General features: G+C 43.3%; 2 protein-coding genes across 6 annotated transcripts in view; one reads left to right on the forward strand and one right to left on the reverse strand.

Moving 5' to 3' along the window:
• EEPD1 (endonuclease/exonuclease/phosphatase family domain containing 1) overlaps positions 1–7,429 on the forward strand; it is a 62,824-nt gene extending 55,395 nt beyond the window's left edge. The window contains exons 4-7 of the mRNA XM_035552392.2: positions 97–231; positions 1,423–1,555; positions 6,516–6,710; positions 6,931–7,429. Of these exons, the coding sequence (XP_035408285.1) occupies positions 97–231; positions 1,423–1,555; positions 6,516–6,710; positions 6,931–7,130 (663 nt within the window). The 3' untranslated portion in view covers positions 7,131–7,429. The remainder of the gene's footprint in view (positions 1–96; positions 232–1,422; positions 1,556–6,515; positions 6,711–6,930) is intronic.
• Positions 7,430–14,110: 6,681 nt separating this feature from the next.
• Positions 14,111–27,657, reverse strand: part of MATCAP2 (microtubule associated tyrosine carboxypeptidase 2) — a 29,174-nt gene continuing 15,627 nt past the window's right edge. For 4 of the 5 annotated variants that reach the window (XM_035552391.2, XM_035552389.2, XM_050708681.1 and 1 more), the window contains 5 exons: positions 26,280–26,423; positions 23,026–23,158; positions 21,530–21,835; positions 20,946–21,043; positions 14,155–17,302 (listed from right to left, as the gene is read on the reverse strand). In XM_035552391.2, the coding sequence (XP_035408284.1) occupies positions 17,141–17,302; positions 20,946–21,043; positions 21,530–21,835; positions 23,026–23,158; positions 26,280–26,423 (843 nt within the window). In that variant the 3' untranslated portion in view covers positions 14,155–17,140. Of the gene's footprint in view, positions 17,303–20,945; positions 21,044–21,529; positions 21,836–23,025; positions 23,159–26,279; positions 26,424–27,657 lie in introns of all 5 variants that reach the window. The other variant, XM_035552388.2, reaches the window with a different exon arrangement.

Consider the following 27,657-nt stretch of genomic DNA (forward strand, 5'->3'; position numbering starts at 1 on the left):
ATTTGGGTGAAAGTTTCATCTAGGAGACTGCATTTGGGCAGAATTTGTTTTTACCATCCTTTTTTTTTTTTTCCTTTTCTCTTGTTTTAATTGCAGAGAGTTGAATACTCTGGGTTCCTCTGGGATACAACAGCTGGCATTGAGCTGAAAGATGCCTGTTCTCAGGAGAATGTACAGACTAATGGCAATGGGAAGCACTCGTATCCTCACCCATATCTTGCACGTTTCAAGGTAACTTATTTGTGCCAATGGACCCTTGCAGAGATCAGCTTTTGTTTAAAAATTTTGGACAAAAAGCTGGAAAGAGGCACAGTCTACTAACAGATAAAAACTTGCATGAGACTAATCCATTTCATCAAATCAACACTCTTTCATGGCTTGATTAAAATGAGGTGCTTAGTGGGCCTTGGAGGTAAGGTGGATCACCAGGATCATTCCTTTCCCCTGCTCCTGTGGGAGGGAGCCATGCTGCAAGGGAGCATTTGGGTATGTTGGGGGGATCTTCGGTAGTGTCTGCAGTCTGATAGAGTGACAGAAGTCACCAGTCACTTTCTCTGGCTTTTGGAGAGGTGAGTATCCAGCAGTGTGCAACCACAGCTCTGTGGTTCTGGTCAGTGCCATACATCAGGGGTGGAGATGGGGTGAGTGTAGGCAGAATGGATGTTTACAGAAAGTTTTGTGCTCCTGAGAGGCTCGGGCTGATCTCTTACATCACTGGCATAGTGTAGAGTTTCCATTTTAAAGCTTTTTCACTAGGCTGTACTTGTGTACAAGAAAGCCATGCATTTTGGAAACTGACTCTTTCCATGCTGTTCTGCATATGCTTGAGTGAACATACAGCCCCCTTCTCCACACAGGCTGTGATGGAGAGTTCAAGTTTGGGGAATTTGACATCTCTGGTAATGCTTTGAGAGAAGTTTCTAATAAATATAGACAAGTTAAATTAGGAGTAAGTATTATTTGTGCCACACAATCAAATGAGTCCCAGAAGGTGAGAAGAAGATTGCAGGAAGCCAACCGCCCATTTCAAGATGCATTATGTTTCATGGCTAATCTCTGTGACAGGCCAAGGCCAATCATAGGAGAGTAGTAATTAGTCCATGTAACGATGACGACATTATTCATAGTTTATTAACAACTGGTTTTGCAGTCAGCTTCTCACTGCAACTGCTGTGAAAAGAAGCTGCATGCTTACAAAAACCATTTTCCCCAGAACTGTAAGGATATTAGGCTGTTGCAAGAAGAGGTGCAAAATGTGTTCCCTGTCTTCCCAAAACACCAAGACAAAACAAAATACACTGTGTGCAGAGCAAAGTGGGTCCTAGTCACCAGGATTTAGTACTGAAAGTATGTGGAATAGGTGTATGGCTTTGCTTTGTGACCTTCCTTGCCATGTATTGATTTCGCTCCTTGCTCCCCCAGTTTGGGATGAATGATCTGACACTGGTTAACCTTCACCTGGCCTTGGCATCTGCAGCAGGGGAGAACACAGGGAAGAACCACGACAGCCACAAACTAGCAACCTTTGCACAGACTTTGCAGGAGACTCTGAAAGGTACGATGTTGTCTTCCTTCCAGTTAGCACACGCATGCTGGTCATCTTGCCTAATCAAGAAGAATTTAAAAAATATATATAACTGTCTTAGTGCAGGTTTCAAAAATATCCTCATCAACTTTAGATTGTCTTTACCTTTATTTGAATGCTTCACAGTGTGGCAAATGTGTTTTTTCTCTGTTGATTACCTTTTAATCTATTATAATTACTGCAAATAGCAAAGGGTTTCCTACTGGCTTTGACTCCACTTTTCAAGTGAAACTCCTTGTGATTTTATGGTAGTGTTAGAGGAAGTTCAGCCAAAAAAAAAAAAAAAAAGAAAAGAAAAAGACATCTGCCTTTTTTTTTTCCAAAAGAATTTGGTTCTATTGTTGGATGTTTGGATGTATTTTGGAAAACTCAGTGCAAGTCAGAAGGTGCCTGCTAATGAGAAAAGAGACCAGAAACTAGCTTTCGTACATGGGTGTAATATGCAGAATAATCCTGTTGTTTTCAGGTAAGTTGCTCTGGTTTTACACCAAGATGAGGGACACCAGAATTTAGATCTCAACTTGAGCAATTTAATAGACAGCTGAAATTCTTTGCTTCATTTCTAAGAATTGCTTCTTATTCTGAGGCTTGCAGATTAAACTGTTTCCTGTGGAGCAGAACAGCAGGTTTCAGATACAAAGTGGTGTTTATATTGGTGATCTTTTCATAGGAATAGAAAAATCTAGCCCTTTGCTTACTGCTTAACAAAGACACAAAAGGGTTACAAGGTTATACTCATGTTTTCCACTTTGCACAGTTTGGCAAGGTTGGTCACTTGGAAGCATTAAAATCCTAATGCAAGAAGTATTTGCAGTTTTTATACATGTTCTATTGTTTTTCCTTTTAAGCTGCAAGAGTCCAGTCAGAGCTATTTTTAAGTGTTATGAATTTAAGTATTTATCCACATACCTTGAAAATGAAAAGGATGAAGGCAAACAAAAGGATCATTTGTTTAATCCCAGAAGGCTGAATCAGGACACAGATAAATGTGTAGCACTTCCGAAGTCAACAGAGTTGCATTTCCGCTGCATCTAAATTTAGACTGTTGACATTAGGGTTTCTTTTTAGTTTGTGTTTTTATTTTCATATGGTGGGCATGTTACCGGAGCGTATTTGTTCTTGACTTAATCTGTCACAGAAGAAGAGCTTCAAATTCTTCCAAACTTGTGGTGTGCAGGTCTTGTTTCATAAACAAATGGTTTTTCACACGTTATTTTCAGTATTGAATTACCCTGCCAAAATCAATGTCATGCTTAAAATTACCACCATCCTTCATTTTTTTCCCAAATCAATCCATAAAATATGGTTAATTAAGACTCATTTTCCTGTGGCTACTCCACTAAGTGTGAGTTTCTGATCCCATTTTGCTAACAGGCGCCTTATTTGCTGTCTTTCATTCCTACAAAGGGGCACGTGAGCATCCAAGGAAATTTAGTTATTATGCACAGTCTCGTGTAATGTCTCCATTCCCCAGAGCAGTGGTGTCCTCATATTTCTCCCATCAGACAAGCGGATCCTGGCATCTCTTTTCCCTCCTTCTTTCCCTTCAGCAGCACCAGAGGGACTCAGTGGCTGTTTGCTGCTAGTAGCTAACTCAGCAGCAACCCTTCTGCCTTCTCTCAAGCATTCCACCTGTCTTCACTGTGGTGACCATGGCCACAAAGATGCCATCCTGGATGTGCTGGACCCAGGGATCAGGGTGTTGGCTTAGTCATTTTCTCCCATCTGGCTTGTCCATATTGCACAGATTACCCATGCATCAGGGACTAGACTTAGAAGACCTTTGAGAGGTGGCATCTTACCAGCTGACGTGCTGTCACATCCTTCTCATGATCTGGTTTTCACTCTCTTCAGGAAGGATTTGGGGGTTTAAGGGTGTGCTGTTTGGTTCATTAGGGGACTGATTAAGGGCATGGGGAAGTCTGGGGAAAGTGTCCTACAGGGGTCTCTTTGGACTGCTGTGAAACAAAGGAGGGTTTCACAGTTCCTGCAGAACAGCAGAATTCAACACCACAGACTTTCTGCAGGTGGTTGCCTTTGTCTCTGTGCACTGGAAGTCCCTCAGCTCCTTGCAGCGGCACGCAGCTGATCAGATGTGTGGGCTGGTGCCCCTGCAGCAGTGCTCAGCCACTGCCACAACGGGGACCGGAGTTAAGGCAGGGCTTTTCTTTTCTGGGGCACACCCAGGAGGACCCAGACAGGTTTGTTTCCTTTGCTCTGGCTGCTTGGTGTCCATCAGGGGCAACGGGAGGCAGATCAGACTGAAACTGCAGGGCTGCTGCTCGCGGTATTGCTGTCATAGGAACTGGCAGAAGTAGCGAGTCAGGATGAGGGGAAATGCAGCTGGCGGTTATCTAGACAATCACTGGTGTCATCTGCTTTTTCTGCCTAGCGCAGGTGGGCTGCACAGCCTTTCTCCCAGCGATTGCAGCGATGTGGAACCCCAGAAGCTTCTGGCAGAGGGGACCAGAAGCGACCCTTTCCCTCGGTGATGTGCTGGCAAACTGGGTTTCAGCTTCTAATGGTTGCTGCACGCCATCTATTCCATCTCTGTCCGCTTTATGTTGCATTAGGATTTTATGCTTAGCTGTTCTGCATGAGAAAGTTTAAAACAGTGAAGAATACAGTGACTCATTTCCTGTGCATACTCCAGACTGACTTTGTACCTGCTTCCACAGACATGTCTAGGTGTTGGTTGTTTTATCCTCTGCTATTTTTAAATTGTTCAGAACTGAGCAGTCAGTTAAAATTTCCACTTGTGATTATGATTTTTTAATATATTTTTCATGTAAGGCTGGAGGATTTGCTAAAAGAAATGTATTTCGTGCAGGATTGAGGTGTTGTTGCTAGGATTCCTGGCTGCCTGCCATTTGTAATCTGCATTAAGGGTATGCCCTGGAGCTTTCTAGAGTGGCCTTACCACTTTATATCACCAGGCTGAGAACATGGCAGAAGCCAACTGCTGCCTTGGCCATTAAGCAAGCATTAGTCCGGAAGGACTGCAGTGGCGTGGTCACATCTGAGCACCCAGTTATGGTTGCCCTGTGATGCAATTTCCTTGCAGCCTCATGGCACCCAGGCGTAATGTCATCAGGTTCATCATCCTGGGTCTGGCAAGTGAGAGATCTTGGGTTTTTTGCAGTGAGGTGCATGCAAAACTGCCAGCTCCCAGCAAGCATACTGCTCAGCATTGTGCAGGAAGGGAAGCCCATCTGGCCAAGATGTGAGCTGTAAAGGTGTACGGTGACATTTCGGAGGCACCATTCAAGCACTTTATTCAGGTCATGAGAGAAAACCAATTCCCTCCAGGGGATTTGGTCCTTCCCCATTAGACAAGCACCGATTTTCATTTGGGTTTTGATGGAGCTTAAAATAACTTGGGTTTAGGTTTGTTTTTTATTTCTTCTAGAGGTGGGTAAGTCACTGCCACCAACACTTTGTAGAATAATATTTAAATATCATGTCATGTTCAGTATGATTTGTGGCTTGCAAAGGGCAGAAAAACCACAAGTAGTTCATTATTTTTTCATCACCCCTCTGCATCCTAGCAAGCATCGTGTTTTAAAGGTTTTTTTTGTTTGTTTGTTTTTAAGTCATAAGCCATCAATCTCTCTGCACTCCTGCCCTCTCCCAATCCCTGCTTGAAGCACTGGAAGCAGAGTGAAATAGATTTTGTTGTTTAACTTGTGCTCCCTCTCCTGGCTAGCTACTTCTACAGCAACAGCAGACAACAAATAGCTTTATCCATGAGAGATGCATATGGTAGAGCAATCACTTGGTCCACCCCTCTCCCTCCACACTTCAGCCCCAGAAAGCAAAGAAGCAAAGGGGCTTACAGAAAACTATAGTTTTCTTCTCTGAAGTCAGCTCTGTTATAATTTTTGGTGCATTTGTGCATCCTTGTTGCAGCTTTCTCCTTCCCCAGTACCAAGCTCTGCATTGCAGCAGTGTCTTCTCTCAGCTATCACAGTCCTGGAGTTCATCACACCTTTCTGGCAGGGGTTTGAGACGAGCACTGGGGCATGTCCATTCACCTCTTACCTCGTGCACAGCTGGGATATTTCTGTCTACAGCTGTGGAGCTCTGAAGAGCACATGCTGTGGATATAAAATTAAGGTCCAGTGTTTCCTTTCTCATTCAATTAGGATTGGAAATAAAATATAAGTGAGGTAATCATATTTCCACAGAAAGATAGGATTTTTGGATGAGCATTTCAAGTCATTTCCATGTTTTTTTTGGAAATTCAGCCCTAGCCAAATTTGAAGACATCACAAGTTAAATAGTATCTCTTCAGCCATCTGGGAGAATGAAAGCTTCTATAGCCAGTGAGTGTCTGTGTGGTTTGTGAACTAATCTTCTGCTATCAGGACTGCAGGCTGCTACTCAGGCTTCTTCTTTGACATTTCTTCATTGCACAGGTGTAGAAGGAGCACTGCACTTTCGGGGCTCTGATATTATACTAGCAAAAGACTGTGTGTTCCAGGAATTATCACAAAAATATCCTTGACTCTTACAGGAAAGCTATAGAAAGAAAATGTCAGGGCAGGTTGGAGCCAATATATATATCTTGCAGACGAAGAAAAAAATAAGCTTACAAAGTCACAGATTTATGAAAGCCTCTAAGACCAGAAATGCTAGTGTTTGAATTTGTCATTGTGAGCAGCAGGCAAAGGATGCCAGTATAATCAAGATAATATTTAGAAACAAACAAGAAACACATACTGGATGGTTTTTATTGTCCTGAACAGAAGGGCCATGAGTAAACAGCCAGTGAAAAAGGCTTTAAACAGCATTACTTTCAGTAGTTCAGAGTAAAGTCAGCTTTGCTACAAAGTATTTGTATAGTTCCTCCTTCCATTATCTCCCCTTTTTGAATTTAAGGAGCAGATATCCATTACTTCCATTCATTTATTTTTTTCTTGTTTTCCAGGAGAAAAAGACGTGATCATCCTGGGAGATTTTAACCAGGCTCCCGACAGCAGTGACCACGACATACTGAGGAAAGAGAAGTTCCATCACTTGGTCCCTTCAAGTACCTTCACTAATATCAGCACAAAGAACCCTCAAGGATCCAAGTCACTGGACAACATCTGGATCAGCCGCAGCTTGAAAAAGGTTTTCACAGGTAGAGTTTCTGGTTAGGTGTTATAACCTGTGTGCGGTCAGCGGTGCGTGTTGAATGTGAGGGCTATCACTTGGTGTGTAGTGACTTCCTACTGCTGCTGGTGAGGCTGCCTTCAATTATTGGGCATACTGACTAGTTCTTTTGCAAGCTTGTGGAAATGTTTAAATCCTGACATCCCTTCCACATTAATCTTTTTTCTCTGCAATTCTTTTTCACGCAGGCCACTGGGCTGTTGTGCGAGAAGGTCTCACAAACCCATGGATCCCTGATAACTGGTCCTGGGGCGGAGTGGCTTCGGACCACTGCCCCGTGTTAGCCGAGTTTTACATGGAAAAGGACTGGAACAGGAAGGAGGTGACGCGGAATGGAAATGGGGTGACCCTTGAGCGCAACGACTTGAACACTAAGCATGAACGATGATATGAACTGGGGGGGTGTCTCCTGGTCCCCGAGGAGCAGTCCATAGCTCTGTTTGCTTGAGACTCAGCTGCAGAGCAAAACTGCTCCCCCTCTCCCTCCTTCCCAACATCCTCCCCACATCCAGAAAGCATCAGCACTTGATTTTGATGGCCGTCACTCTGTGTTCCTCACGGACAGTTTTTGGGACAGTTACTGTCTCATGGCAATAGAGCAATCTGTAACTTTTTATGGGCACACAATGGACATTGCCTGGAGATTTGGATGAGAACTGTACAGAAAATAAAGTGTACTTTTAATACTGTATGGGATCTTTGCTAAAATGCAGTGAAGCAGGGCTTTGCTGCCATGGTGTGTGTGATGGTTACTTTTCTTTGCTTCCTTGTAAATTGAGGGGAGTAGCAGAGGCCACAAAAAGAAAGACACTAAATTCTTGGCAATTCCTAAGTGCAGCTCAGCACTCGCAAAAATTGCTGAAACAGGGAAGCAGGGAAGGGAAGGGGGCCAGGTCCCTACGTGAGCAAAAGGACCTGAGTAGTCCCTCCTGCCCAGAGAAGCCCCATTCCTCCTCAGCCCAGTGTGGGTGTGGACACCTCTCATCCTTCCCTTCTTCTCCCTGCTTCTGGGCAGGGTGCATTTTGTCCTAGAAGGGCTTCACAGAGCTCAGCTTTGGTTTTCAGTTTGATGTTCAGCATTCGGTGATATTTTTTCCTGCATGTTAGCTTTCAGGAGCTGGGAAAACACTGACTCATCCCTTTGTAGAACCTGGTTCACTTCTCCACCCGTCGGCACTCAAGGCAATGCCCTTTGCTTTGCTTCCTCTTGGAGATCTCACAGGAACAGCCCTGGTCCTCTGGCCACTGGCATGGCAATCGGAGCAAGCTTCTAGAGCAAGAAGGGAGGATCAAAGAGGTAGGCATGCTGCACCCACCTCTGCCCGTCAGTTCTTCATGGATGGAGCCTTGTTTTCAATTTCTGCTTCTGGAAGAATGGGCAGTTCTGCATCCCTTTCCTGAGCTCATAAGCCTGTTTCAGGCACCGTTGCAAGGAGTCTGAATATGGCATATGATCATCATACGCAGAGCAGGGATGATGTCTGCTTCCAACGTAGGGTTCTCCTATGGAGGTTTGTTTCTGTGCGTGTCCTGAGTGGGGAGAAGGACTTTGGTCAACAAGCTGCCACGGTAGTGCCTGGGAAGGAGCATTGAATTTACCAAGTACAAAAAACTTCTGAAGTAGCAATTAATAGAAAGTGACCTAGAGGGGAAACTTATAAGGACTGGAAAGAGCAATTCAGCACCTACAAAAGCAATACATTGCATGTGAAAGGCACAGAGCTGCCCACTAACCCAGCGCGTTCTGCTCCAGGGTCCAATATGACCACGCAGCCATTGTAATGCTGAGTGAAAAGGAAAGCTCTCTGACATGACTTATTGTGCTATAAAGGGAAAAATACTCCTGACAGCAGTGCCAAACCAAGGAGATGTTCTAACTGAGGGTGTTACAGCAAAACAATATAATATTCTCATAGCATCTTTGTGAGTTTAACTTTCCGAAAGACTGTCTAATTTCAAGTAGCAACAACTCACATGCAAACACATGTGGTTGAATATTTCAGGTGGTGTTTCTTACTGTATATGCAAAACTAAAACTGAAGCAGGGTGGGATAGCCTAGGTACGACTCTGCTCTGCAACTGATTTTAACTATGGGCTAATAACCCTGCATGCTGTGAGAACCCCATTTGAGTGCAAGCAAGGAGAAGGAAGCTCTTTGCCATGAGGGAGCTGGCAGCTGGATTCTTCTGAGCTTGCCTGGGGAAGAGACTTTTTTTCTCTCTTGCTTCAGTCTCAGATCACAATGAAAATCCTGCTGGATTGTTTAAGGTTAGAGAGGAGATAATTGAACAGGTCAGAGAAGCCAGCTCGGGTAAATTGGCGCTGAACAGCAAACAGGTTACTGCAGGAAACAGTGGTTTGGCGTCCTGTAGTAATCTTCTACCATTAGGTTTCAGGCAAAGCAATAAATGTGCTGTTAGGAAAGAGGCATATTGTCTGCCTCCTGAATGCTTGCCAGGGCGCAATTGCATGTCATGCAGAAGATGAAATTGTAGTTCATGTTTCCATGAACACATCCTTGTTCTTAAGGCACTGTGCACACACTCACACCGCAGCAGAGGGAGGTTTCATTGACATTTCAAGTGATTCAGTGGATGACTAAGATTTCAGAGCATCAAACAAAAATGTATCTTCACTTTCTCAGCAATCCCTGTTGAAAACGGGAGATGCAAGCATTTGTCCCAGATCATTAAACAAGGCAGCGAGAGAGCTGGGTTCCAGCTTTGGTTCTGGTTCCTTGCTGCTGCTTTGTCCTCTTCCAGCAGACACAATTTTGCTGTCTCCCTTTACTTTGATCCAAGTAACTCTCCTGGAACACTGCAAACTATAGGTTAGGATCCAATGGAGTTAGCTTGGTCAAATGAATACCACAGGAGTTGCATGGCAGTAAAATTCCCAAGATCATGCTTCCTCTCATGCATCTTGAAGCTATTATCTGTGGGCTGTGGTCAGTAACATATCTGCTGCCCACTGGGAGCGCAGGTGACCTCTGCACCCACCTGGGTGTAATTTGGCTTGAGGAAAACTTCATCCTGTGTTTGTTGCTACCTGTGAGACCCATGCTCATGTTTTCCTGCTGTTATCACACTTGAAGGCTGCAGTGGCTTCACAGCTATTGAAATAAAACCTGAAAGGCCTGGATCCCCTTTAATCTGCTGCAGGTATGAAGAAAGGCAGATGCTCTTTGGCCAGTCCCCAGTGCTCACTGTCACTGGAGGGGCCCTTGCTTTTGCAGTGTGCTGATGAGCTGCTTATTAGTGCAGGCTGTGGTAGAGGAAACAAGCTGAGCCATGAGGCTGGGCTGCAGACTGCAGGTCACTTAGTCCAGCTGGCTGGGAGGGAGAGGGGAGTTCTAGGAAGGAGATTGTGTGGTGAATAGACGTGCCCTAGAGCAAAACGGATCCTACAGGGCATGGGGAGTAGGACGGAGGAGTCTGGTACCTGCTGGTGGAGCTCTGCCTCATGTGGAGGGTCAATGCAAGGTACCCACCTGGTTAGTTCATGGTGGGAGTCAGCAGTGCCTGACTGTTTTGATAGCTTCACTTTTTTTTAAAGAGCTTGCTTTGCTTTTTGTATGCAATATTCTTGCAGGATGATAAAGTTATTATGAGACTCTTTCCCTCTTGGGTTTTGGAGGTCCCCAAAACCATTTGTTGTATCGTGGTGGCTCAAAAAATGAAGCGGTGGCTGATGTCCTCCTGCCTCTGCTGGCAACTGTGACTATGGGAGCAACCTCGAATAGCAATTTTATGTTAACACTCTTAATAGCAGAGGCAATGCTAGCCCTGATTTCTGTAGCTTTATTCCCCTTGCAGTGCTGAGGGAAGCAGCAACAATGGAGATGGCGCAGAGAGAAACAGGGAGTCTTGCAAAAGACCTGTTGTAGCTATGGCCTGAAATACAACCTGCACCTACGTGCTTTGGTCTCCTCTCCTTGGGGTTATGTTTGAGGTTGCCACATGTCTATAGACTGTTTAGGTACAGCTTTTTTTTTATAAGCATAGTCACTTCTGCAGGGCAGTCCAGCTCACTTGTGCATGATGAAGGGTGTTGGAGCCCTCCCCTGCCTGCTGGAAGTGAAATCTGGCTGCTTCTTACAACTCCTCTCTCCTCCTGACCATGTGCCAGCCCCAGATCTCCCTGGCTTCTAAAATACTCACAGCCAAATTATTCCCCTTTCTTGTTTGCCCTGACCTGCTTACTTCAGGGCAAAACCTCTGCTTTGTTCTGTGGGATTACACAATTAAGCATATTTATTCAGTAAGTGTCAGTTTGGTCATATGGCTTTGCAGCGTTAAACTAAACAGGGATGTAAATTGTTGAAAAAAAAAAGAGCTGTGATACGTGAGGGATATTTTGGGGAGCTCTACGGAGCAAACACAAATAAGTAACTGTCCTAGAAATTAATTTCCAAGAACCTGGTGGTGACAGCAGTGGGCTGAATATATGCAGGTTCACCAAAGGTGTGAGCTTGATCAAACAAGGTTAACAGCGTGGGTCTTGGCGCTAAGCCCTCACAGAAACTAGTGATAGGCATCCTTTAAAGGACAGAAAATGTTTCAGCCACCAGCCATGCAGGCTTTTGGCTTTCTGAGCTTTCAAACTTTTATATAGAGTTTCTACGCAGCTAAAACTTCTTGCTCTACCTCTTAGTATTGATACAGTTTGGAAGAAGTGAAGAAACTGGAGAAGTCTGGGCTCATTCGCGTGTTCTTGGGTCATCATTCCCCCTTCTTTAAGATGCTTTAAGAGGCAATAAGTCTTAACAGCTTATAAATTTGCAGTTAGTGAGAATCTTTGTTGCATCGGGGAATGGCAGGCATACCCTCACGAGCTGTTGTTACAGACCTCTCGTAGCTCCCAGCAAGGTGTTGGCTGCTGCCAGTTACTGCTTTGGTTGTGGGTGGTGTCAGGAGGCTCAGCTCCATGATCAGGTGCCTCTCATGGGAGGCCAAGCTTTGTAGGATAGTATATAATATAAAGACGCATGCACATTCAGGTGGACTTGCCTGGTTATAATATAAGATGAGGTTTGTTTGGTTTTAGGGTTTTAAGCTTTAAGTCCTTTTTATCTCCCGATCTGGAAGCAAAACAGCTTCCATGTGACATCAGAATAACTAAAAGGATTTACTCCAGAGTGCCCACGAGTTAAAGGTACTTTTAGGAAATATGTTGCTGGGTCATTCTTTGGCCCATCCTTCTGGCCATCTTGTAACCCTGCATGCTGAGATGTTCCCAGCTTGAGGGGTGTCCCGAGGTGTCTCCTTATCAGCTGTGTGAAAGCACAGGCCTTGTTTAATAGGAAAATAGGATGGAATGTGCACAGACCAGAACTGCGATATTGCACAAGCTTTGTGTGAGGAGACAACACAAGGTGCACCAGCTCCAAGCTCTTGAAGCATGTTCCCACCAGTTTTTAGGCAGTGGCCTTCAAGGAAATTTTTTCCTTCTCCAGATCACAGCTCCAGACCTCCATCATCTCTTTGCACACTAGCAGACAACAGGTGCTGCTATGTAGCTGGATAGTTATTTTGCATCCCTTTTCTCTTACTGCTTGAACACTTCTTGGGCGTCTTGTCTGTGGGAACTTTAACCTGATTCTTTTCACTGTAGGAATGTTACTCATTTTCCTGAATAATGAATAACTTCGAATGAACAGCTTTTGTGCAGGACGTTTCCCCAGCTTGTTACTGGCTTCCTCAAAGGGATTTCCCCTGGGACAGTCAGGGACTCAGGAAGAAGCCTAAAAGGGTTGGGGGCAGGAGGGAATGTGTGAGAAATCCCAAATGCGTGGGGATCAGGGAGCTGGTGAGGGTTCACCGAATTGCCGTTTGTCTAGGACACAGCTACAATGCAGAGGGCCCTGAGAAGGGTGGAGAGATGTCTGAGCAAGGATGCTGGGAGGTTTGGAGTGTGGGGCTGTGAGAGGGGCTGGGAAAGGAGGAAGGATGGAGAGCAGGTGGAGAGGTAAACCACAGCTGGGTGCTTCTCCTCATGGTGCTGTGCAGCTGGTGACATATCTTGCCAGAACCTGGAAAAGCTGCTTTTCTGGAAGCTGCAGAGCTTCTAGAGACAAAATAAAAGGGGCCTCAGTTTTCAAACATTCGGTAGGAAGCAGAAGAGGTTGAGTCATAGAACAAGTATGGATTTCTCTGGTGGGTGGAAGTTACTTGTCTTGTTTTCTAGGCTCGGGGATGGATGATGTGTTAGCGAATGTATTTGTGAGATAAAAAGGAAGGTGAAGGACTGGGATATTAAATTAAGGCAGCCTGAAGAATGACTACTAGAGACCAAGACGAAATCCTTGGGGAGGAAATAACCAAGTAAGGTGGAGGGGAAAGCCTGGTCTGTCTTGTTTGGGTTATGGCATGAGGTAGAAGTAGGGTCTATCTATGAGAACCTTCAAGCACAACTTTCAGGACTGCTGGGCTAGGACCTCTGCTACTCAAATAGCTGTACAAGGGAGGCTGGTGCTCATGCATGCCCTTTGGTTCTCCTCCAAAGCCCCGCAGCATTGCACAAGCCATCCGAGACGCGTCCCCTCCACAGGGCCTCCTTCCACCCTGTCCCTGTGCTGCCACATGTGAGGAGCAGCATGGCCTGGGGATATACCTGCACCTCCAGTCCTGCTTCTCCCACCACCAAGTCTTCTCATAGCCTCTCTGGCCCCTGTTGTGCTACCAGAAGCAGGGTTCCCAGGTGAGGTGGGCAGACAGAAAGCCGTGCCTGGCCTAGGGACCACGTGCAGCTGCGGTGTGGCCTGTGTGAGTGCCTTCACCAGAGGGAACCTGGTGCTGCCTCCTGAACCTGGGAGGTTCAGGAGCATGGGCTCCAGCCTCATGCTTCACGTTACTGGCACTAAATTACTGACGCCATTATTAAATACTCATTAAGGGTTGTGGGGTATCCTTAAATATCATCCTTATTTATACGTGAGGGAGCTGAACCACAAGGAGACGACAGGACTCCCTGGAGATAAACAAGTGTGAGAGGGCGCAAGGAGCCCAGAAACAAAGCAGCAGGGAGAAGCAGGGAGGGCATTAAAATGTTGAAGCAGAACATTCACAGTTGCTGTTTCCCTCATGGTGCTAAGAAATGCATTGCTGCCATGTGGCTCCAACGAGGCCTCAGACTGTGCCCTAGAAAAAGGGAAGGTGTGTAATTTCTGACAGAGCAGAGGGAGCCATACCTGATGTACGCCTTCAACAAGGCCCCGTGGCAGCCCCTTTGTGACTCCAACCCCAAGTGATGTTTCTCAGAATTGTGCCAGAAAGCCTTCATGTGCAGCTTGGGATGTCCAGCTAGCTGTAAAGCCAATGCTGCCCGAAGAGAGCAACACTACAGAACACTTCAGTACTCTAATCTCTGTCATTCTTTCAGTTAGTTTTATTTGTAAAACTTGTATAAAAATCCCTCAAAACGGGTCTGGTGAAGCACGGTGGCTTTCCCAATGTTGGCCACCTTTCTGTATAGGAACAACACAGAAGTAGTGAGACATCCATACAGCAAAGCAACTGGACCAGACAGCTACAAAAGGCACTGTCACATCACTGACATCACGAAACTTGGTAGTGACATAAGCTCACATGCACTGCTGTCCAAAAACTTTATTACAGAACTTCAGTACCATAATTTAGTAACCAGGCTATTCACAGTGTGTAGGGCGGGAAATTCAGGAAAACTTACAAAAGCTACACTTCAAAATTTGAAATACTTACAAAGGAGCAAGGACAAATCTGACACTGAAAACAGAAGCTGGCAGGTTTTTCGTCTACAGCTACAGTAATATCTTTATAGTGACCACTTCCAGACAAACCTTGCACTAGGCAAATCTATTTCTAGAATAAGGGAGAATAGAAGTAGTTCAACGACTTTGGGGAAAAGGAGACCGGTTTTGAAGTAAAGCAAAAAGGCCTGCAGTAGCATTTAGGGCTACAGGGCAGTGGAAGAGCGAAGTGGCTGCTGGAGGAAGGGCGGTGGGCATGGTATCCTGCGGCAAAGCAGGGTGGCTAGCACGGCCTCCTGGTTCCAGGGACCTGGGACAGTAAATATCCATAGTTCATAACACACAAGTACTGGGGTAAGGGACAAAGCACTTGGTGTAGAAGTAAACAAAGGCAAGAAATTCTCTATAGTAAGAAAATACCAATTCAAAACTGTCTTTTTCGTGAAGGCCTGGCCCTCTTATGTACCCCTGTATCTGCAAAGTGAGCGCAATGAGCTCAAATGATCTCTATGTGATTTACTCCAAAGATGGCTTTTGACTGTGAACTTTGACTTGACCTCAGCCACATCTGGCTTTCTTTCTACTTCCGGCAAAGAGTCCAAATCTGAATCCAGATAGCATGGGTGCAGGACTGCAAGATGACCCCATCAGGCTGTCTGCTCGGTTCAGTTCTAAAACAAGGCTGTGCAGGCAAAGCTACAAGTGACTAAACTAGACGGTCTGAGGGGGAGAAAAAGGGATTTTATTTCAGCATACAGAGGCTGAAAGGATTTCAGATCGTGAACAACACTGACAATACAAAATTAAGGCTGCTGTGAGGAGTTCTTGGTCCTTGCCTTGAAAATAACCAAATTTAGTAAATTTATGTTTGTTGAGTGCATCTTAGTTTTTGAAGCAGTCAGCCAGCTGCTGCAAGCACACTGCAATACTAGCTAAAAGGCATCTGGTTTCATGGCATTACTCAAAAACCTTCAGACCTCTTAGCCAACTGAGAACTTTTCCTCCTGGATTTCACTATTTTCCTATCATGAAACGTTCTCAGGATTTTGCTGTCATGGCTGTTAATGTCCTGGGTGTAAAATAAGGCTGGGGAAGGTGGGAGGGTTATTCCATCCTTTTTATTGAAGGATAAATGGGGAAGATAGGGATGCCAGGGCTCAAACCCATGCAATGTGGCATGGAGGAAACAGTGGTTCCATCTACCTGCCTCCTCCAATGCTGGGCCTGTTATCTGTGGGACAATGAAGTAGGGGAAGAAACAACAGAGGCTCCTCCAAGGCCCTCCCCTGTTCTTGCCCAGCCTCTTGTACCATAGCAGCTTCCTAAGAGTTCAGATTTACCCTGGTAAAATACTATCTACTAAAATTAAACTCTTTGTCAAAGTACTTACAGATGCAAAACTCAGTTTGCCTTGACAATGCCATAATACTCTGGATTCAGAAAATGTAGTCTATGTAGTAAGTCTTCCTGCGTCACATAAGCTATTTATCATTTGACTATCCATGCTTTACAGTAACATACTTTCTGTACATGTGTCTGGATGTAGCACCAGCAATTAAAACAGAGGTAAGTTTGCTTGAAGTGGTGTAGCACTTCTATTGGAACACAGGAACAGGGCACTTGTGAGTTGTTTTTTTCTCCCCATCCATGTCTCATTTCTGCACTGAGCTCTGCAAGCTCAAGCTTTCTGCAGCTTGGAGGCCTGATGCTGCTCAAAAAGTGACTTGATCCTCTGTAGGCTCAGGTGACCTGCAGAAGAAGTGGGTGTTGTCTGCTGTGCTGACTTATGTTCCTGTATTCCCAAATTTATTTATAACAAAGGTCACAAAATCCCAGTTCTGCCCAAGCCTCTTCCCAAAATGCTACCATACTGAACTCACTAGCCATGCTATACTTATCCTCAAAGCAGGATGACCCTTTCCAGAATTCAACTTATTGAAACACATACTGTACAGATAAAGACGTAGAACAGTGTTACAAACCGGTGGGATAAAGATGATAACTTTGCTACCTGTTTACAGTCATCAAAGCAGTGATACTTTTTTTCTTTTAATGCTAAATCTCCTAGTGAAAAAATCAAACTTTTTATAGCTTTTGATCAGAGCTTTAATCCTATTGCACAAAGACCTGCTTCTGTGCACTGTGATTACTTCTTTACTTTTTGTTGCTGTTGTTGCAGTGATGACCAAATAGGAAAGAGTTGTGCAGTGATGTAGCATAATATACAACAGTGCAATCATCATGAGCTGTGAAAGCTGACTAAAGACAGAGCATATATGAATAGACAAAAGGGGAATCTCCCCTTTCTCTTTTCTTCCACCTCTAAATCTGGATGGGAAAAGGTAGTATGTTACAAAAGAAAGTGTCAAGCACTATGTCTAGCCTACAAAATAGAGTAGATAACTGGACAGATCACTGCAAAGGAATTCCGAAGCCAAACTTAAAAAAAAAAATACACAAACTTAGAAAATGAAAAAAAAAAAAAACACAAAACAAAACACAACAGTATATAACCACAATGCAAAAGGAACATAAAGGGACATTTTCTGAATTCCATGTATTCTAGGCACCCTTCCCTCCTGCCCCACCCCTTGTAAGTCCATTCTTGTAAACTCTGAGAAGTCCTCTTCTACATCCTCAGTTTCACAGAGTGAATGGTTGAATAATACTGTTAATTTATGAGATCCTGGAGCTCCTCATCAGTCAGCTCATTGACTTCCATAATCTTTTCCAAGTGTTCCATATAGCGGGCATGATCTTGCAGAAAGTGTGGTACCCTCATGTTCTCAATCACAGCCAATCCTTTCAGGCGGTCCACATCCTCATATGAAATCTGCAAAGAAGGACATGGGTTAATTCTGCACTGTAGTCCTGCTACTTATTTGCTGTGGCTCTAAATTACCTTTTGTAGATGAGAAAAGATTTCAGAGCAGGGGGATTTAAAAGCTTGTGAGATTCCTTTAAAAGCAACCCTAGAGCATGGGTGCCTCAATGGAAGATGTGAAAAAAGTGTAATTTCAGCAAATGCCTACATACTTCCCGATTCTGCTTCTGATTATATCAGTGAACAGATGCACATAAACCTGAACAAGACTGACCTACAACAGCTGCAGGAATACAGAGGGAAAGGATGGAACATGTGAGTCCTGGGGTCTCTTCTCAAAAAGGTGGAAATATCGATATAAGAATGGAGAATACGCTGGGCCTGCCACTGAGGAACAGGAAAGGGAGTGCAGACAGGCATGGAACAGGAAGCAGGCAGGCGTAGGCTTTGGGAAAGGCAGGGTGCCAGGTGACCTGAACTCTTGTTTTTGTTTTCACTAGCAAATGTGCTTATGCAAAGCTAAATTAAAATGCATCTCTAGTAACAAACTAACCACAGCTTGGGCAACCTTAAGCATCCCCCCATTTTTTTTTCCCTTATTTAATAGGGTAGAAATTAGTTTTGCCTCTTGGCATCAAAGCCTTCTAGGTATAGGTGTGACATTTTAAAAGTTTTTTCCAGCTGCTACAAGGCCTACTACTTATTTTCTGTAATGGAAGCTGAGATTTTTTTGCCATAGTCTTATGATTCTACAAGCTAGGACCTCAAATCTTTGAGCTCACAATAGCTCAAGGTGCTGCAAGTGATAGTCCAGAAAAGTACAAATGCTTTGGCTGTGCAGTAGCTACACAGGCTGTCCTGCAAACACAGAACTGGTCTCCTTGGGCAAACATCCAGTGTGATGAAATTCATGTGGTTGTCGCTTGTCTACAAGCTGCGTGTGCTGAGGCACCCTACAGACAGAAGCATATGTGCTGGCAAAAACACAAGCCTGGCCCTGCTTACTAACTGGCACATCCTATTTCCTCACAGCAGGTTTGTGCCAGGTGGCTTGAGACTGGAGCCTGCACCTTTGAACCTTTTTAACCCATGTTTTTTCTACGGAACTGAGCACTGCTCTGTCAGAGCTCCCTGGAAAAAGCCTGCCCTCTTAGCAGGTGGTGGTTCCTATTTTGAAAAGGTTAAAGCAAGCACAAATCTTCCACCAGTGTGTAAGAGACATCAAAGGGCTTTCTGGAAGGATAGATAGGTCTAATCCAGATTGCTAAACCCACTCCATAGAGGCGGTCAGATGTGGGGTGCATGTCTCACTGGTGATAACGGGAACAAAGTCTGCAAAGAGAATGAACTTGCCTCTGAGCAGACTTGTAGGCTTTTCTAGTTGCAATGACGAGATGCATCCTGACTTAAGAAAAAAAACAAAACCAACAACAAAAAACTGTACGTATGTCCAGGCTTACTCAAGTCACTCAGATTCTGCTGTTTGAAGACAGAGGGGCATTACACCTCCATTACTGTATTTAGAAGTAGATACAGGGGGGCTATACAAGATCATGCCATCTCCTCTCAGAGGCGCAGAACCAAATTAGATTAAATATGAACCTTCTCTCCTGTCCCACTTTTAAATTCTACCTCTTTCCCTCAAAAGAAAAAAAGAAGACCCTTTTTACCTCATACTTATATTCAAGGGTTTCTGCTACTGCTGCAACCAAGAAACAGGTATCTGTGATTCAAGGTATGGTTTGATTGGGATTGCTGTAATTGCTAAAACCCACAAAAGATGATGTTCTGAGGAGATTAAAAACATAGTCTCATCCTACTGTGGCAATGGGTTGTCTTCCTAACCACATATAATTAAAAATATTGTATTAGGCTAAAAAACAAAACAAAACACAACAACAAAAAAAGAGGCTAAAACAGGCTTACTTAGGCTCTTTGTAAATTGTCCGCATTCCTGGAAAACACAACTTGATTTTCCTGGAGTATATGGAGATACTGGAGTGAGATGACTGAGAGAACTGAACATCTGCCATATGAGGAAAGGCTGAGAGAGCTGGGACTGTTCTGCCTGGGGAAGAAAAGGCTCAGGGGCATCTTACCAATGTTTATAAGTACCTGATGGGAAGGAATGAAGAGAGAACCAGACTCTTCTCAGCAGTGCTCACTGCTCACAGGGCAAGAGGGCACAGATTAAAAGGCACAAAATTTCAACTGAACACGAAACACTTTTTTTTTTTTTTTTTTTTTTTTTTTTTTACTGTGAGGGTGGTAAAACACTGACAAAGGTAAACTGTGGAATCTCCATCACTGGAGATATTCAAAGCCCTTCTAGACAGCTGACCCCAGTTGGACTAGATGATCTTGAGAGGTCTCTGCTGACTTCAACCACTCTGTGATTCTGAGAGCAGGCAGTGTTCTTACAGATGGATTTCCAGTTTTATTGCAGAAGCGTGCAGTAAAAACAATCAGAGTAGCCTTTAAGTTCCCTTGGTCTTAGAAGTTGTAAAGTCAAGCATTTGTAAATCATCATACTGCTAGAATTAAATTGCTTGTAGACCCCTAATATAAGTGCCTTCTGTGTGGATTACAATTGAATCTTCAATTATATCAGCAATGACGATACATTTTTGAAGAGGGTTGACAATACTGCAGTCCCTCTGAAGAGAGCAAGGGATAAAGCAGTGCAGGAAGGGTATGTGTTCAGTACAAATTAGCAGGTAGAAACTGCTTGGAGTTAAGCAGCCTTTAAGGCAAAATGAAGTTTTAGAGAATAAAGCTGCAGAGACTTATCTGACAGCGCAATTTCTTTTAGAGGTTTCTAACTTGGTTCAGTGACTTAAGTAGTCCTGCTCACCAATAGGGATGTTTCTGGCACTACGGGCAATGCTTCTTAAATGTGGACCAAAAGCCTCTATTATAATATGCTATGCCCCTTTCTCAGCCAGTGAATGCCAAGCAGGCAAAAATGGTATACCAGCTCTAAATGCAAGCGTAACAATATTAACTTGAATCCTGTTTTGTATGACTATGAACCCTGTTTTAGGAACTGTGGAAACTTAGCAATCCAAGGAATTGGTTCAGGAACTCTGACAAAGTTTATACAGTTAGTATGGTTTTGTTTATCATTTTGAGAACAAACAAGCAATGACAAAGGACAGAAAATATGATCTGTGAATTTAGAAATAACGTATTGTGGAAAAGACAGATTTCTGGAGAAAAAAAAAAACAAAACAGTGAGAGGAATTTGAGATTAAAATCACAGTATTGCCTCTCCCTTTGTGATGGAACAGGATGCCTTAACATCAATCTGTGAATTTAGCTTCTTACTAGGACCACCACCTTATCTAGTACCTGTCCTGCTTGCTCAAGGCAGTCCATTGTACTGCAGGTCAGGTAGTACCCTATAAAAGGAGGAAAGGAAAGTCTGAAGTATGACCATAAAATCTTAATCTGATAACCGAGGAATGAGGAAAAGCTGGTAGGAATTCTTAGGACCTCAAAATATTTTTAACTTGCACTGCGTGTTCCAGGTGCTGTATGAAACAGAGATTTCTATCAAAGTAAAACAGAGCACAATGACTCATAACTCTTTGCAAGCAGGCTTACTCAAATGATAAAATCATATCCTTTAGGTAAGGATGAGTCCACTCACCTTTCCGAGGGCTGTCAGAAGGTGGAAATCAATGGACTCCCTATATCTCAGGATTCGGAGGATGCCGTCTAAGTACACCTGATCTTTATTGAAACAGCCTAAAAGGAAACAATATAAATTGCAATCTGTCAGGGTTTGTTCAAGGCATATTCTCAGAAACTACTGTAAATAGAACAATTTTTATTTTTTTTTAACTATATTTTTATCCCAGAGTTTGAAAACCTTCCCAAAAACTAACTAGAAGGCTAAACCCACCAGCCAGAGGAAGATATCAAACAGAAGATAGTCTCTGAGAATATTTGGATCAATAATTTTTATAATAAACAGGAAAGGAAGTCAAACTGTACGAGCTTCTTCTGTTTTACTTTCAGCAAAAAATCCTTTACTGATTCAGTTTGAATGTCTTGCAAATGTGCATTTCCAGTCTTGTTTTCAACAGCAGAAATCCTGTTGCTTCATTTCAGGAAGTGCAGAGTCCCATTTCTCCCTTTTGTAAAAGTTTTACTGTGTTGAAGGAGCTCTATGCACATTCTGAAAGCTCCTTAAAACACAAAAATAGGTAAGAAGACAAACAGGGAACCCACCTGGCTGTGATGTGTCAGTCCACCCTCTCTTGGCTCGTACACAGTAATCCCACCTGGTATTGGGGTCCTTGACAAATTTCCCCACGTCCTGGAAAAGCTGGCTGAAGGACATTTGACTAGCCTGATAGACTGTGTAGTAGAGCAGGGCAGCCCTCCAAAGGAAAGGGTCTTTGCGGAAGAGGACGCTGTGAATGCTCGCTAGCCCTTCTTCTGTAGGGTTAATTGGTTTCAACCCATGTTTCCTTCGTCCATTCCAGTTGCACCAAGGCTGACTGTTGTTGTTAAACCCTCGAAAATAATGAGTTCCTACAAAGAAAGGGGTATGGGACTTAGAACAGTAATATCTAATGATTCAAAAAATGGCAAAATATTGAAGGAGATGCCAATTTCTTCAGGACTCTGAAATGGGCTTGGGAAAAAGTTGGCAAACTGTAGCCTAGTCTATAAGAGAGAGTTTTGTCAGAGCTAGATACACAGTGCAATTATTCACTTGCTGACTGCAAAGTGAAACTCCCCCAAAATGCCTAAGGAACACAAATGTCAGCAGGACTTGAGTTCCCAAATCCATGAAAAGAAATTTTCAAAACTGTCTTGCATGCTGGTTGCCTCTAGCAGACTAGGTTTTGTGGTGAACAGAAGGAAGGAGAATCAAAGGAGGGAAGGGTTCAGTGGGCAGAAACATTGCCTCTTGAAGCTGATTAAAGAGCCCAGCTGCAGCCTTGGAAGAGGCTGCTGTCCCCTTACATTGTGAGTAACGCTGCTTCAAGGCAAACACAGGGCTTATTCTTCAGTTGAAATTCAGACACTACCCAAATTTTCCTAGTTTTGATGCACTTAAGTAGAACAGTTTGTGGAAATTTTCTACAGGGCTGGGCCAGCCTTGTGCAATACAAAATCAATGCAATCCTGCACGGATTTAGGGGTCTCTGGTTAAATTCTTCATGCTGAAAGCACACCTACATTTGCAAGCAATGCATCATAACAGAAGTGAATTTGTAAAGTGAAATGACTGGCGCTGAGGTTGAGCAGTCACACTATTTTTGTTTCCATTTTTTAAATCCAGACTAGCTCTAGGTTGGTGTCACAAAAACGTCCCCACGCAGCAACAGCACGGCTGGTATGCCCTGGAGCACAGCCAGGTTAGCATCCTCCGAAAGGATAAACTTCTTCTAATCCAAGATTTCTTTGGGATGTGAACCTCAGTGCAGTGAGTGGGGCTAGTTGGTAGACTCACTTCAAAAGCTCTCTCCTGACCTGACCTAAAATACTAATATACATGAATCCTAGGGACCCCCAAATAGATAATCTTCCTCCTACTGTGTGGTGCAGTGATAAATAAGTTTCTCCTTCCCTTTAGTACACCTACAGCATGGGTTCTTTAGACAGGGATGTTCCTTTCTTCTGTGTATATACAGTGCCTGGCTGATTACTGCAAAATAAATAAGAATGCATGCAAGTACTCCCTTTTGTCTGAAGAACTGATGTCATGCTCATACCGATTTCATGTCTCAGCATCCCTTCCAGCCAGTGCTCTCTCGCAGTGGAGATATTGATAGTGAGAGTGGGGCGGCCATTCACCACTGTCATTGACGCTCGAGAAAGCAGGTCCTCCGTGAGATGGACCACAATCTGAAGATGAGAGAGTCCAGGTATCAGAGCTCTCCTCTCATTCCCTTTACTGCTTTATACTTTCCTTTGGCCTTTCCAATATTTTGTTTTTGTTTGGCCCAATGCCCTTCATGGCTTTTGCTGACAGCAACTAACCTATGAGAGACATATCTGACTCTGCTGAAATGTTGTAGTCACCTGTGCTTCTGATAAATCCTCAGGCTTTAGTGGGATTCAGCACGAGGGTTAACACAGGCAGATATGAGACTGCAAAATTAAATATGGTAACACTGACTAGTTTTGGGGGGCAACCATCTGCAAAGCAAACTAGAGAAATTACATTTTTTTGAACAGTGTCTACTTATCTTGGTACTATTTTGAACTAAAAAATATGAGATGAGCATGCATAAATTGACTGGGTATCTGTACACTTAACTGTCTGGAACCTTCTTAGTTGCAATTTTGAAGTCACATGGAGGAGAGGGGGGAGCACTGTGTGTTTTGTTTCCCGATACATGATGCAGACTTCAAATATAATTAAAATGCTGATACCGTTTTGTTTTATACAGGAACGTATTTATACATTTATACAGGAATGTAATTCTAATTTTCCTGTTTTCTCTTGGAAAATTAGTAATAAAAAATACCTATAGTGAAGGAAATCAGTGCATACTGATACGTTTTGGTGTTTGAGTTTTAAAAGGAATTTTTAAAGAAGTGACTGGGAGGGAGATGGGAAACTCTCTTTTCTGAAGATTAAGCATTTTTCCTTCTTCATGTATTACCCAAAGATAGTCCCCACAGTAGTCCTCAAAAGAGCACCTAAAGGAGAGATTGTTTTTTGCTATCAAAGTTAACAAAAAAGGACCCAGGGATAAAAGGCATTAACGCATCACTACCAGTGTTGACTTCCCTGTAGGCAAAACCCACCATTCAGCTCCAAGTTCAACAGCAATCAGTCCCACAAAGCTCTTATTTAAGATTCAGGAAAGATGAGTGCTTAAGCATTTAGATTTAAAGTACTGGTACCACTTAACTTTATTAATGCTTCTTCAAATGAAGAGAGTACTTCTGTAATATTTCAGGCAATACTAAGTAGACATATTTAACTGTGCTTTTTCAGAAAGTTTCATTAAGAAGGACATAGGATGTTTCATGAGGGTGCAGGATTCTGCTTCCATGAAGACAAACCAAAACAAACATGAACACTAAGGGAGATAAAAGCACAGCAAAGACCTCAATTTTACATTTTTTTCTGCTTTCTCTAAACTATAGTTTGGTAACCTCACACTTAGAAACATAGGTAAAGTCTGGTATCAGTGTCAAATTACAGTCTCCCAAAAAGGTGCAATGATTTTAGCAGTTTCTCCTAGTATTATTACGTTTAGTAATTAAACCTAGTTTTATAAACTGATTCTTGTCTATTTTGTCTATCTCCCATTCCAGTCTCCTCTCATTCACTGCCAATGATATCATCTAAGTCTTGGACTGTGTCAGCTGATGTTTTCATTTGGAATAATTCTCTTTTCCTACATTCAGTTTCGTCTGACTCTTCCAAGTAATTCAATGTAACTCAGTCAGACATTGTCTAAAATCCTCAATATAGGAAATAAGTTTGTTTGCACAGGACTCTAAAATATTAGAAGTTTGAAGTCAGGAAAAAACAGCACTTAAACCAACTTAACATCTTTTGGACATTTTTATTCACTGATGTCACTTTCATTTGTGCAAACTCCTATAAATCAGTCTCTTGGGCTGCTGATTATTTTTCTTGGCCTTTTCTTAACTCTCTTACCTTTGGTGTAATAATTTGATACAAGAGAATGGGTAGAACTGTCAAATAAATGGGAATGTGCTACTCTCCAAGTAGCTGAAAAAAATAGGGAAGGAAGGGTGTCGCTCTTGGGTACTCCCAAAAGAGGTTATTTTAATAAGCACATATGAATCAGGAAACAGGCTTAAAGAGATGGCTGAAGTATTCACAAGGACTATGCATCATCTCAATTGTTCAAAAATTGGGAGTGGGCAAAGCCATGAGAAAAATATGACACAAGGAGTATTGCAATTATGGAGGAAAGGCTTCCCAGCCAGTCTCTCAGGTCCTCCCATGTATAATTTTTAAGATCACAGAATCATAGAAACATTTAGGTTGGAAAAAAACTTCTAAGATCATCTGGTCCAACTTGTGACCTAGCCCTACCAAGTCCACCATTAAACCATGTCAGTAAGCTCTACATCTACATGTTTTCTGAAGGCCTCCAGGGATGGTGACTCAACTACTTCCTTGGGCAGCCTGTTTCAATATTTCACAACCCTTTCAGTGAAGAAATTTCTCTCAGTATTCAACCTAAACCTCCCCTGGCACAGCTTGAGGCCATTTCCCCTCTTCCTATTGCTCGGTGCTTGGGAGAACAGACCAATCCCCACCTCACTGTAGCCTCCTTTAAGGTAATTGTAGAGCATGACAAGGTCTCTCCTGAGCCTCCTCTTCTCCAGACTAAACAACCCCAGCTCCCTCAGCTGATCCTCATAGAACTTGTTTTCTAAACCCTTCACCAGCTTTGCAGCCCTTCTCTGGACATGCTCCATGGCCTCGATGTCCTTCTTGTAGTGAGGGGCCCAAAACTGAACACAGTACTCGAGGTGCGGCCTTACCAGGGCTGGGTACAAAGGTACAATCACTCCCCGGTCCCGCTGGTCACACTGTTTCTGATACAAGCCAGGATGCCGTTGGCCTTCTTGGCCACCTGAGCACACTGCTGGCTCATGTTCAGCTGCCTACTGACCAATACCCCCAGGTCCCTCTGTCGTCTTCCTATCCTCGGGCAGATCAACACTCATGCCCACGTTGGTGTCATCTGCAAACTTACTGAGGGTGCACTCAATCCCCTCGTCCACATATTAAAGATATTGGTAAAGATATTGAAGAGAACTGGTCCCAGTGCTGAGCCCTGGGGGATGCCACTAGTGACCAGCCTCCAACTGGATTTAACTCCATTCACCATGACTCGTTGGGCCTGGCCACCCAGCCAGCTTTTAACCCAAGGAAGTGTACACCTGTCCCAGCCATGAGCAGCCATTTTCATTGAAATAAAGAAAGATCTAAATAAATGCTTCTTTCCTGATCTGGCATATGACTTACCTCACCAAGACAGCCTTCTTTCACCATATATTTCCTGACGTGATTCCAGATGCGGCTTTTGGTCAGCAAGCTGCCACCAGTGGCTTGTTCAAATTTTTCATAGCTTCCATACTTCTGCAATGTCCGCTCCATAATGTTAATGGACTATAAAATACAAAAGTGTAGCAAATATGCATGCAGTAAGAACCCAGTGTCAGACTGGCACATCCACTCCTTTTTTTTTCTCTTTTTCTGTCTCTCTTTTTTATTCTCTTCCATCTAATATTTCTACCAAAAATGTCTCCTTACAACGAAATCCTTTGAACCATGGATTTTTGTGTTTCAGAAATGATGAGAAAGAACAGAAACTTTATCCACTGAACTTTCATTTGAACCGTACTACCTCTTTATAACCCTAAAAAACGAAGAAGGAAAGTTTCATTAGGCAATTAAAGTGGTATCAACTTCAGCTCTCTTATGTATTGCTGCTGGAAGAAGTCCCTTGTGGGTAGGCAGCAGAGCATGATGCCTATTATGTGATCTGAACTTTGCATGTTGAAGATGTTATTGCTGGGGTGTGAAATGCTCATCCCCAGTAATCTACTTTCCAATTTGTCATTTCACACTCTTCAAAGAAAATGCAGTCTAGAATAACTTCTTACCCAGTAGTAGCTCAGCTACAGGGAACTGATTTTTTTAATAGATATGATAGCAGAAACTCCCAGGAATATCAGTGGAAAAAAATACGACTGATATTACCTTAAAGAATGAATGTTCTTGCTAAGAAAATACTGCCAATAATGATGGTAGAGATCCTGCAGGCTGAATCTCTTTTTACCTTGTACGTTATATCCATGCACCAAGCTGATAACACGCTTGTTGTTTTCAGCTATGCAATTATGGCAGTCAGATTGGCTTATTGTCCACAAAACAGCAATTCATTTTGTATCTCTCACTATTAAGAATCCCATTCTAATATTTTTCAAGTTGAAACTAAGCAACCCTGAGTAACTTCCACTGAAAGCTGTAAATGCTTGTTATGATGTGTTCTTATGGTCCTGTATCTCTTTGATGAAAGATAAGTTACCTGAATGCCAAATACTGCACTTAATTTAATATTTCTTTGTCTGCCTCTCATACTCGATATTAAATTTGAAGGACCTCCTGGTCAGTTCTTTTTTTTGTTGTTGTTTTGAAGAATAAAGAAAGCAGAGTAATTTTACAAGAAAAGAAAAGGAAGAGGAAAAGGAAAAGCTGCTGTTTTGGGGGGTTACAGTCTGGAAGCAAAGAATCTGCCTGCAGTTCCTCACTGCTGGGATCTCCTTCTACTGCACCTGGGTTTCCCCAGACAGTTTTTACTGACAGAACCCTTCTCAGCCATGGGAGCAGAGTGCATGGG

This window comes from Cygnus atratus, chromosome 2 (assembly GCF_013377495.2).
Source record: "Cygnus atratus isolate AKBS03 ecotype Queensland, Australia chromosome 2, CAtr_DNAZoo_HiC_assembly, whole genome shotgun sequence".
NCBI lineage: Eukaryota > Metazoa > Chordata > Aves > Anseriformes > Anatidae > Cygnus > Cygnus atratus.